This window comes from Mirounga leonina, unplaced genomic scaffold (assembly GCF_011800145.1).
Source record: "Mirounga leonina isolate KUSES-001 unplaced genomic scaffold, KU_Mleo_1.0 Mir_173, whole genome shotgun sequence".
Classification (NCBI taxonomy): domain Eukaryota; kingdom Metazoa; phylum Chordata; class Mammalia; order Carnivora; family Phocidae; genus Mirounga; species Mirounga leonina.
Genome location: NW_023270447.1, coordinates 30,553,158 through 30,564,775, shown reverse-complemented (window position 1 = coordinate 30,564,775; position 11,618 = coordinate 30,553,158). Strand labels below are relative to the sequence as shown.

Sequence of the window (11,618 nt, the reverse complement as noted above, 5' to 3'; positions counted from 1 at the left end):
AAAAAGTTCTTCATATCTCAGTATATAATTGTTCTGTAATGTAATTTAAACAAAAGGGGAACTGGATAAGGCATACTATTAGGTTAAGTGAGAGGCACCAAACATGCATGGAAACAAATCGTCTCAGACAGGAGACTTTGCCTAAAGCCTCATGATCACATGTTTGCTGTCAAATCAGAATATGTAAATTCTATGTATGTGTGGTTTTCTAATTCACCATGGCCGACGATTTCAGTGCTTTTCCCCCATCCACAGATCTGCTTCTCTATTCTGTGCTAAGGTTTGTAACTCTAGGAGCCACACCACACCAGAAAAAAAGACTGAAAAGCAACCCCTGCGCACTTCCACCTGCAATACCTTAGTGACGCCTGACACAAAGGGAATATTCTTGCTCCAGAAATTGGGTAGTGACTCTGGAGCAATCTGTTTAGGTTAAACTTTACTAACTATATGACCCCGAGCAAGTTATTTAACCTCTCTGGCTAGATCTCCTCATATGAAAACAGGATAATCAACACACCTTTCTCCTAAGGTGGTGAGAATTAAATCTGCTATCATATGCTTGCTTGGCACATAGTAAGCACTTCATTAGTATTTGCTATTATTATTAGTGCACACCACACCAATCAAAACCTCTTCTGCCTAAACCTTAGAGCAGTGGTTTTAGGTGTCATTCAAAGTTCCTTCAGTTCTTAGCAAATAACTTGAACATATCTCAGGAAATACATCTGACCTACTAAATACCACTTAATATACAATGCTTTTAACAACTCAGTCTATGTTGTCTGTTAAAGGCCATACTTCCTTATAGGAGATGAAAGGACTACTTGCAAAAGACAGCCTTGCCCATTCTTCCAGTCCGCCAATTAAAATGACAACAACACATTACTACTACTATGCCCTCTAGAGCATTTAAAAGCCAGGAGGACTATATGCTTGGAGCTGAAAATGCAAAATAAACAGATCTTTACTCAAGCGGAAAGTAATGCTCTTTGCCACTCAAAATTTTCAAAATCTCTGCCCTTGAAAAATACATTTAAGTAGATTTTGTGTATTGTTTAGATGAGAACTGTATCATACACAGCCCTCTTCCAAAACATACTTTATACTTTATGGGACTTTTTGAATGGACCTGAATGGCTCTCCAAAACCAATTGGTATTATTTCTATAAAACACAAGTTTCCATCAAGTGCTGCAGTCTTGCTGCAAATTGAAGGCAGAACTCCTGGCATATTCACTTAACATTTAATATCAGAATGCCCCCATGTTAACAATTCCCTCTTCTCCCAACTAATAATTCCAGGGTGAGAGGTTAAGTCCACTTCCTGTTCTGATGCAATATATTTTATCAGCATCATCAGTAATCTTTAATCAATATATTATTTTCAAACCCTCATATTTCTATATTTAAAATATTATATTACTTTTTTCAGTTAAAAAAATTCAAGGTATGATTTTAGTACCTCACAACAAATATTGAAGGACTAGTAAATAATGTCCCCTTGATTTAAAATTGGAAAAAACTCTAAAACTAAAGTAAGTATTAATATTTAATCTTAGAATATTTATTCATCTCTTCCAATAGTCAATAATAATTGTCAGTGCATACAGTGATCTTCAAAAACCATCTGTTTAAACACATGAGGGGGGGCTTACTTTGATCCAAAAGAATAAAATTTTTCAGCCTAAGTATAGTTTTCACATCTGGGCATTAATAATAGCATTCTTCTTTAACCATGGTGTGTGTTCTTTTTGTAACCCAGTTTAATTTAGTGTCTCAGCACACACTGAGCGAAAACATAACCACCTTTCCAGAGCTTCTCACATTCAACCCATTTCCATAATACTATAGTCCTTACTCTTTTTTTAAAGGACAAAAAGGTAAAGCAACCCCTTAAAAAGAATTTCTTTTTTGTTTTAACACTAGTAAAAAAAAACTCCAAAATCTAACCAAAAGGAACTCACAACAAGCATTCTATAATATAAACAGACAGTATCCACATAGTTTATTTCTCACAGTTCTCCTGACAAATGAACATTATTCAAGAACATACTGTATACACAGATAAGAAGAAACATACAAAATGTTTTAAATGATGCACAACAAAATCCAGCAGTATAAAAGAATGCATGTGAACTCTTGCTCACTGCGCAGACTAAATTTAATCACTTGTTTAAATAGTAATAAAAATACAATCTTTTATGGATCTTGTGCAGACTACAAAAGAGGGAAATTATTACCATATATATGATTTTTATATTAGGCAGTTTTCTTTGATGAGTTGCACTGACAACTCCAAATACAGAGGCAGAAGGCTGTGTATTTTAAAGGAATTAATGTTGTGAATTAGAGACTTTACACAGTTACTACCACTGGCACTTTTCACCATAGTTTGTACACATCACATGATCATCTTATATAACATTACATTTAAAAAATATATCTGAGTGACAATTGTATAACATTCACACACCATGAGCTGGTCAAGGAAGCAATGCCACAGCGGCCTCCTGTAGTGCTTCGCTGTTGGTAAGAAGGACAGTTCATTGTGGTTAAAAGAAATTAGACATCAATATGGTTAAGCAGCTCCGATTTACTAAAGGCCATCAGTGGCCACCACTGGGACAGTGAGTTCTTTTTAAGTGTGTATCCTAGAAGCAAATACCATCATTGGTTAAAACTTTGTCTAAGAAGTCAGCTTCTGTGCCGAAAACTATTTTCACAAAACTGAAAGCTACTAAACTGTTTTAAGATAAATACTTTGTCTTCTCATTATCCTATTTATGACCGAGTTCTTTGAAACCTTTGGAATTTACTCTCTTCAACGTGTGCTCTCGTTTCCATCTCACCCATTTAAGATCACCACCTAAAAGGCTTTAGGGTGGTGGTGAGAAATTCACCAGGGAAACCCTTTGCTCACCAGGAATGTTCAGCTGCTGAACACTGATCTAGAGCCACAACGGTGCAGAGCTGGACTTGACGAGAACACTCAGGAAGCTGTCATGCTGTGAGTGTCATTTCAGGGAAAGCAGAGAATCTTTCCAAACTGTGCACATAATTCACAATGATACCATTGCTATGTGTTGAAGAGGACTAGTATATGATGTTCTCTTCCATGTCATCTGTTTGCTGGAAAGTAGTTTGGGTCAAGGTAATTATAACTGGTGCCCTGTGACACACAGTAGTCTCTGTCTAAGAATGTCTCTGACCTATAAACAGGTTCTAACTGGTGATCTTCCTTGTGAATATCTGTTTCATGTAGGCTGCAAAGAAAAACACACACACACACACACATATCATTACATGGCATTGGATGCATTTTTGTCTAGACATTACAAAACTTCCTCACAGCTCTACCTATTCAAATCCATTAATCTATCAAAATCTCTAATGGGAAGTTACTTGAGATGTGGTATAATTAAAAGTTCTTAATTGCCTAGAACAACAAAGTTTAATTCACTAAGTGTGGTCATTCTCTAAGTAGTTTGGAAATCAAATTCACTAGTGGCTATGAAGCTCTTCACTTGTCAAATGTGAGACCTACAATGAAGAAAACACTTACCAGTCTGAACAAGAATCACAGAAATCCAATGACATTTCTGGAGGACAATCCTGGCAGTGCCACCGAACACCCTGGATAGGTTCTATGCCACAGTTATCACACTGGAGAAGTTTCAGAGAGAAAAAATATTAAGCTACACACATTGGGGGCGCCTGGGTGGCTTAGTCGCTAAGCGTCTGCCTTCGCTCAGGTCATGGTCCCAGGGTCCTGGGATCGAGCCTCACATCGGGCTCCCTGCTCTGCGGGAAGCCTGCTTCTCCCTCTCCCACTCCCCCTGCCAATCTCTCTGTGTCAAATAAATTTAAAAATCTTTAAAAAAAAGAAAGAGGGACGCCTGGGTGGCTCAGATGGTTAAGCGTCTGCCTTCGGCTCAGGTCACGATCCCAGGCTCCTGGGATCGGGCCCCGCGTCAGGCTCCCTGCTCCGTGGGAAGCCTGCTTCTCCCTCTCCCTCTGCCCTTCCCCTCCCCACCCCATTCATGCTCTCTCTCGTTCTCTCTCAAATAAATGAAATCTTTAAAAAAAATAAACAATAAAAATCATTTGTGGACAATTAGAAAAATCTGAAAATAACTTGGTTATTATTTTCATTATACATATTTAATTCTCTTAAATGTGTTGATAATATTGTGACTATATAAACATTTATGGTGAATATCACAATGTCTGCAGCTAATTTTCAAGGCATTCAGAAAAAAATACACATACTCACAAATAGTTATATGAAGCAAATATGGCAAAATAGGAACAATTGTTAAATCAAGAGAATGAATATACAAGTGTTCATATTGTATTATTCTTTCAACCTTTCTGGATATTCAGAAAATAAATTTAAATATAAAATTCAGGGAAAATTGAAAAGTTACATTTGAAGTCATATAATTCCATCTAAAGTAATATAATTAGGGGCGCCTGGGTGGCTCAGTCGTTAAGCATCTGCCTTCGGCTCAGGTCATGATCCCAGGGTCCTGGGATCAAGCCCGCATCGGGGTCCCTGCTCTGTGGGAAGCCTGCTTCTCCCTCTCCCACTACCCCCACTTGTGTTCCTTCTCTTGCTGTGCCTCTCTCTGTCAAATAAATAAATAAAATCTTTAAAAAAATAAATAAATAAAATAAATAAAAAATTTTAAAAAGCTACACACATTGTTCCAAAACCTTTTTTTCCTGATGGGAAACACACAATGTGCACAAAAACATCCTCTCCTCTCCCCATGCACTAGACAGCAGTGTAACACGAAAATCGTTGTAAGTCAGATACAATTTCTAGCAAACTAGCTGAAATTCCATCCGTTCAAGATGGAAGTACAGGTGGGTGAGAGGTACATTATAATAAACTAGGGATAACCTTGAATATGCTTTAATTTACTTTTTGGAATTTTTTTATTTTAATTCCAGTATAGTTACATACAAGTGTTTTGTTAGTTTCAGGTATACAACATAGTGATACAACAATTCTGTACATTATTCAGTGCTCATCATGAGAAGTGTACTCTTTAATTCACTTTTCAAAATTTTAAGTAATCACCTGCAAATTTGGACACTTGATTAGTAATAACTGTTTACCTTAAACGGACCTCAGACCAGTGTATGACGACTGTGATTGAAAACCACTGACTCAATACCACAGTTAAAACTATACAAATAAATTACAGAACTACTGAACAAGCTATCACTAAGTGAACCCAGGTAAACACAAATCCTCTCTATCTCTACACTTTTATCTTATCGAATTACTCTCCAAAGCCTGAAGGATCCTAATAACCAATGCCCATCATAAAGAAAAGGCAGATCTAGCTTCTTCCCAATGTGGTGGCATCCTGGTAGCCTTCAGTCTCTCCTGGGTGATTTTGGAAATAAATCTTATTTCTAGTTTCTTTGATCATCAGGCCAACTAGAGTGGCCGACAGATTAGTAAACAAGCCACAGCTGGGGTCTTACAGCAAAATTTTGAGAAGTGGAGCGTTTCCTCTGGAAAGGCCAGAGGTAACAACTGGGAAAATTTCTAATGGAGAAGCAGGGTTATGGAAAGACCAGGAGGAAAAATCATTTAATAGAGTCTGGCTAATGGCCATACTAGAGGCTCAGAGGTATAATAATTTTAAGTTTCTGTGTATCAGTCACAGCACATATCACTATGTTTATGTAACCACTACCAGCAACTCTATATAGTTCCTGGTCTCATTTTAGAAATGCTTCCTCCAATCTCACCAAATACAATCAATTCTAAAGCCCAAAGTGTTCTCAAACTTGTCAATCTCTCTCGATTTCCACAGCCACCAATCAAGCCTGGAACATTCTCATCTTTTGTCTAAATTACCAAAAGAGTCTCTAACCAGTCTCCCTGCCTCCAGCCTTGACTTCTTCTTATCCATTCTCCATACTAAGTCCAGAATGATCTTCTTCTCCACCACTTAATTTTTTTTTCAATTACATAAATAACATACATGAATACATTACTGTTTATAGAATTTAACAATATAGTATTCAGAAATTATCCACTCTAACCCCCCTGCCTTCCCAAAGATTATCAATACTAATAGTATAAATAATAGGAATGATTTTTCTATAGTGCAGATTTCATATTACTCTCTGCTTAAACTCCTTCAATGATTCCCCAACCTTTAAGGAAAGTTTAAACTCCTCAGCAAATTTCCAAGGCACCTCAATAGCCTCACTACTCTCCAGTATGTTCTCTAGTCATAGTCAACTATTTTACTAACTTAACTAAATTCCTTATGAGATGAAAACAGAATAAGGACAGAAACTGAGTCCATCTTGTTTACTACTGAATCCCTAGCACTTAAGCAAAGTGCCTGGAACATAATAAGTATTTCAAAATTTGCTGGAATGAATGGATGTACTTCTACTAGCCTGGAAGGGGAAAAGAAATTTCTCATCTATGAACAACAACAAAAAGAGAAATAGCTCTGATGGATGAAAGGATAAAGAAAATGTCACACATACACAATGGAATATTATTCAGCCATAAAACAGAAAGAAATCCTGCCATTTGTGACATGGATGAGAGAGTAGAGGACATTATGCTAAGTAAAAGAAACCACAGAGAAAGGAACAAGTGCTATACGATCTCACATATATATGAAAACAAAACCCCCAAAACTCATAGAAGCAGAGAGTAGAATGGTGGTTGCCAGGGGCTGGGAGGTGGGAGAAATGGGGAGATGTAAGTCAAATGATAAAAATTTTCAATTATAAGTAAGTTCTGGAGATGTAACGTACAGCATGGGATTAATAATACAGCACTGCAGACTCGGAATTTGCTAAGAGAGTCCATCCCAAGTGCTGTCACCACACACATACAAAAGGGTATCTATGTGAGGTGATGTTTTTGTACCTTAAAATTGTGTATACCTTAAATATACACAATTTTTTTTTTTAAAGATTTTATTTTTTATTTATCTGCAAGAGAGAATGAGAGACAGAGAGCACGAGAGGGAGGAGGGTCAGAGGGAGAAGCAGACTCCCTGCTGAGCAGGGAGCCCAACGTGGGACTCGATCCCAGGACCCTGAGATCATGACCTGAGCCGAAGGCAGACGCTTAACGACTGAGCCACCCAGGCGCCCTATTTTTTTTTATTTTTTAAAGATTTTATTTATTTATTTGAGAGACAGAGAGCATGAGAGGGAGGAGGGTCAGAGGGAGAAGCAGACCCCCCGCCGAGCAGGGAGCCCGATGCGGGACTCGATCCCGGGACTCCAGGATCATGACCTGAGCCGAAGGCAGTCGCTTAACCAACTGAGCCACCCAGGCGCCCAATATACACAATTTTTGTCAGTTATATCTCAGTAAAGGTGGGAGTAAGAAAGAGAAATAGCTAGGCAAAAACATCTCATATTTTACCTCAAAATACAGATGTCTGTATGTTTGTCTTCGTTCCATTGAATCATAAACCTATTAACATCAGTACCTGTAGCACACTACAGTTAAATGAACAGGACTAGAACTAAACTTACTTTTATCTGTGTGCTGCAAAGTCTGGAATTTAAAGCTCCAGAAACCACCTTAAATATCTCTTATCACCCTTTCAAAAACTGAATAAACAGTAAAATTTACCTTGAAGCCCACATGTTGTACAAATCCACTTTCAGCTTGCATCTGCTGGAGTTTCTGCTTCTTTAACTTTTTAAACTGTAATAGTTCCTTATATTCAGGTAAATTCCTATACATGATAGGAATACTTTCTTCATCCTAATAAAGAATAAAAGAGAAAACAAAAATGTTTGATAATTAAAATGAACTAAGTATAAGAAATACTGACACAGGGACGCTCGGGTGGCTCAGTCGTTAAGCGTCTGCCTTCAGCTCAGGTCATGATCCCGGGGTCCTGGAATGGAGCCCCACACTGGGTTCTCTGCTCCATGGGGGGCCTGCTTCTCCCTCTCCCTCTGCCTGCTGCTCTCCCTGCTTCTTCTTTCTCTGTCAAATAAATAAATAAAATCTTTAAAAAATAATAATAAAATCTTTCAAATTGCTCCTCTAGAGTATCCTCTCCTTCCTCAAGCCCCACAATGGCTTAAAATCTCCCAATGGCTTCCTGTCTACAGAGACAAGTCCAAAGTCCTCAGCTAACAAAAGATTCTTTACAATCTCACACTTCACCTACCTCATCTCACACTTTCTTTCACCCATTTCAAATTCTTGTCAATTAAAGATGTTAAATTATAGCTACTGCCTTCCTATGTCAGCACAGAGAATGACAAAATAAGTAATGTAATAAATATGTAACACTAATAAATATAATGTGGCCTAACTAAATAATGGGATAAGAAATTTTAAATGAAATTTATTAAATTCAGATATATTTTAAGCTATTACAGAGTAAAAATGCTGCCAAATTTTTTAATTTGCATTTTAGGTCTAAGAATACTATTAAATTTGGTCAACAAGACTAAGAAAAGTTAAATCACCTCACAACCAGCAGGATGGCTACTATCAAAAGAAAAAAAACAAAACAAAACCAGAAAATAACAAGTGTTGTCAAGGATGTAGAGAAACTGAAACCCTTGTGCACTGCTGGTGAGTAAGTAAATTGTTGCAGCCACTGCAGAGAACAGTATGGCGGTTCCTCAAAAATTGAACGTAGAATTAACATGTGGATCCAGCAATTTCACTTCTGGGTATATACCCAAAAGAACTGAATGCAGGGACTCAAACAGGTATTTGTACACCTATGTTCATGGTAGGATTATTCACAATAGCCAAAAGGTAAAAGCAAACCATGTCCACTGACAGATGAACCAATAAACAAAATGTGGTATATATATACCACGAAATATTATTCAGCTTTTAAAAGGAAGGAAATAGTTATACATGTTATAAGATGGATGAATCTTGAATACATTATGTTAAGAGATATAAGCCAGTCAAGAAAGGGCAAAACCTGCATGATTCCACTTATATGAGGTACCCAGAGTAGCCAAATTCATAGAAACAAAGTAGAATGGTAGCTGCCAGGGGCTGGAAGCAGGAGGCAATGGGGAGATGCTGTTAAATGGTTCAGAGTTTCAGTTTTCCAGGAATTAAAGAGTTCTGGGGATTGGTTGCACAAAAATGTGAATGTAGAGGTGCCTGGGTGGCTCAGTAGGTTAAGCGGCCACCTTCAGCTCAGGTCATGATCCTGGGGTCCTGGGATCGAGTCCCATGTCCGGCTCCCTGCTCAGCGGAGAGCTTGCTTCTCCCTCTCCCTCTGCCTGCCACTCTGCCTACTTGTGCTCTCTATCTGTCAAATAAATAAATAAAATCTTTTTTTTCTGTTTTTTTTTTTTAAAGATTTTATTTATTTATTTGAGAGAGAGAGAATGAGAGACAGCACGAGAGGGAAGAGGGCAGAGGGGGAAGCAGACCCCCGCTGAGCAGGGAGCCCGATGTGGGACTCGATCCCGGGACTCCAGGATCATGACCTGAGCAGAAGGCAGTCGTTTAACCAACTGAGCCACCCAGGCGCCCATAAATAAAATCTTTAAAAAAAAAAAATGTGAATGCACTTAACACTACTGATCTATACACTTAAAAACTAGTTAAGATGGTAAATTTAAGGTTATATGTATTTATCACAAAATTTTTTTTAAATACTCATAAACAGTTATGGGTATTTAAAAATAGTTGGGTATTTTTGGGTATAGTTGTTATAATCAGTTTTCAAGTTTACTTAAGGAGGAAATACTACGACTAATTTCAAATGAGGCTAAAATGGTATACAGATTTTAAAACTGTATGGAAGTATATACATGTAATCATATTCTCTCTCTAGATATTGCTTTTCTTTTTTTTTTTAATAAAGATTTTTATTTATTTATTTAACAGAGAGAGAGAGAGTGCGCACAAGTAGGCAGAGCGGCAGACAGAGGGAGAGGGAGAAGCAGGCTCTCTGCCGAGCAGGGAGCCCGATGCGGGGCTCGATCCCAGGACCCTGGGATCATGACCTGAGCCGAAGGCAGCCGCTTAACCGACTGAGCCACCCAGGTGCCCCTAGATATTGCTTTTCTGAAGAGAAACTGCAATCTGTAAATTTTACCACTAGTGGCTTCATGAATATACATTTGAATAATCAGAATGATTTAAACTGGTGCTCATTTAAAAATAAATAAATTAAATCAACCAAACAAAAGTTAAATCAAATTCAATCTACTACATGTATTAATCTACCCCTCACCTGGCTAAATTTTGTTCATCCTTTAATGCCAACTTGACTAGCACTTCTTTAGAGTTCTTTCACTTAAACTCCAAATCTAAATAAAGTACTTCTTTTTTTTTAAAGTAGGCTCCGCACCCAGCATGGAGCCCAACATGGGACTTGAACTCACAACCCTGGGATTAAGACCTGAGCTTAAGATCAAGAGTTGGATGCTTAACCAACTGCACCACCCAGGTGCCCCTCAATCATTTTAAAAATAAGAAAATAAGGGGAACAATCAAGCACTTATACTGCCTTTTCCATATGTACCTTCGGGTAATCAAATAGTTGATAAAGAGGGGGTTACTTCACAGAATATTTTATCAAAAAAATAATGAAGAAATGAAGGAATATCACTATTTTGTAACATCGAATGAATTAATGAACCCAGGCAATGATCAACAGCTACTATGTCAAAAAAAAAAAAAAAAAAGACAAGCAGATTGATGAAAGTACACATGAAGTAGTCCTGCTCACCCTAACAAACAAATCTGGGTGGTGTGATCTGTTAAGAGTCTGACTCTTGGGGCACCTGGGTGGCTCAGTCAGTTAAGCGTCTGCCTTTGGCTCAGGTCATGACCTCGGGGTCCTGGGAGAGAACCCTGCGACCGGCTCCCTGTTCAGAGGGGAGTCCGCTTCCCCCTCTTCCTCTGCCCTTCCCCTGGCTTGTACTCTCTCTCTCAAATAAATAAATAAAATCTTAAAAAAAAAAAAAAGAGTCTGACTCTTGGTTTCGGCTCAGGTCGTGATCTCAGGGTCATGAGATTGAGCCCTGCATGAGGCTCCACAGTCTCAGCATGGAGTCTGCTTAAAAATCTCTCTGTCCCACTCTGCTCCTACACCCCGCGCATGCTCGCTTGCTCGCTCTCTCTCAAATAAATCTTAAAAAAAAGCGCAAAAAACAAATCTGAATCTGGTCAGTCATCTAGACCTACTTTCAATTTACAGAAAATTCAGGGAGCAGAAAAACGGAACTTCTAAGTGACACCAATTATCTAGACCTACTATCAATTTACAGAAAATTCAGGCAACAGAAGACAGAATAACTGACACCAAGGAGAAGCAAACAAAATACACACAGTGGTAAATTCTAATGACCCAATTTTTCAACAAAAAACTTATAAGAGGAGAAAAGGGGGATGGGAAGGGAAGGAGGAAAGGAGGAAATCTATTGCAATTTATGACTGGGGAAACGTGAACTGAGCTTATGTTTGATCGTATAAACAATTACCTTTTTATAAACATGATAATAACTCTGTTATGTCTGAGACTTGCTCCAAAATAACCCAGGATGGATATGAGGTGGGTAAGAAGTATAGATGAAAATAAGATTGCAACAAGCTGATAACTATTGAAGTTG

At 38.1% G+C, this 11,618-nt stretch overlaps 1 protein-coding gene across 6 annotated transcripts in view; it reads right to left on the bottom strand.

The window, feature by feature from the left end:
- The window catches only part of ZZZ3 (zinc finger ZZ-type containing 3), a 107,511-nt gene continuing 95,893 nt past the window's right edge, over positions 1–11,618 (bottom strand). For all 6 annotated transcript variants that reach the window (XM_035018236.1, XM_035018240.1, XM_035018238.1 and 3 more), the window contains 3 exons: positions 7,639–7,773; positions 3,565–3,665; positions 1–3,265 (listed from right to left, as the gene is read on the bottom strand). In XM_035018236.1, coding sequence (XP_034874127.1) covers positions 3,121–3,265; positions 3,565–3,665; positions 7,639–7,773 — 381 coding nt within the window. In that variant the 3' untranslated portion in view covers positions 1–3,120. The remainder of the gene's footprint in view (positions 3,266–3,564; positions 3,666–7,638; positions 7,774–11,618) is intronic.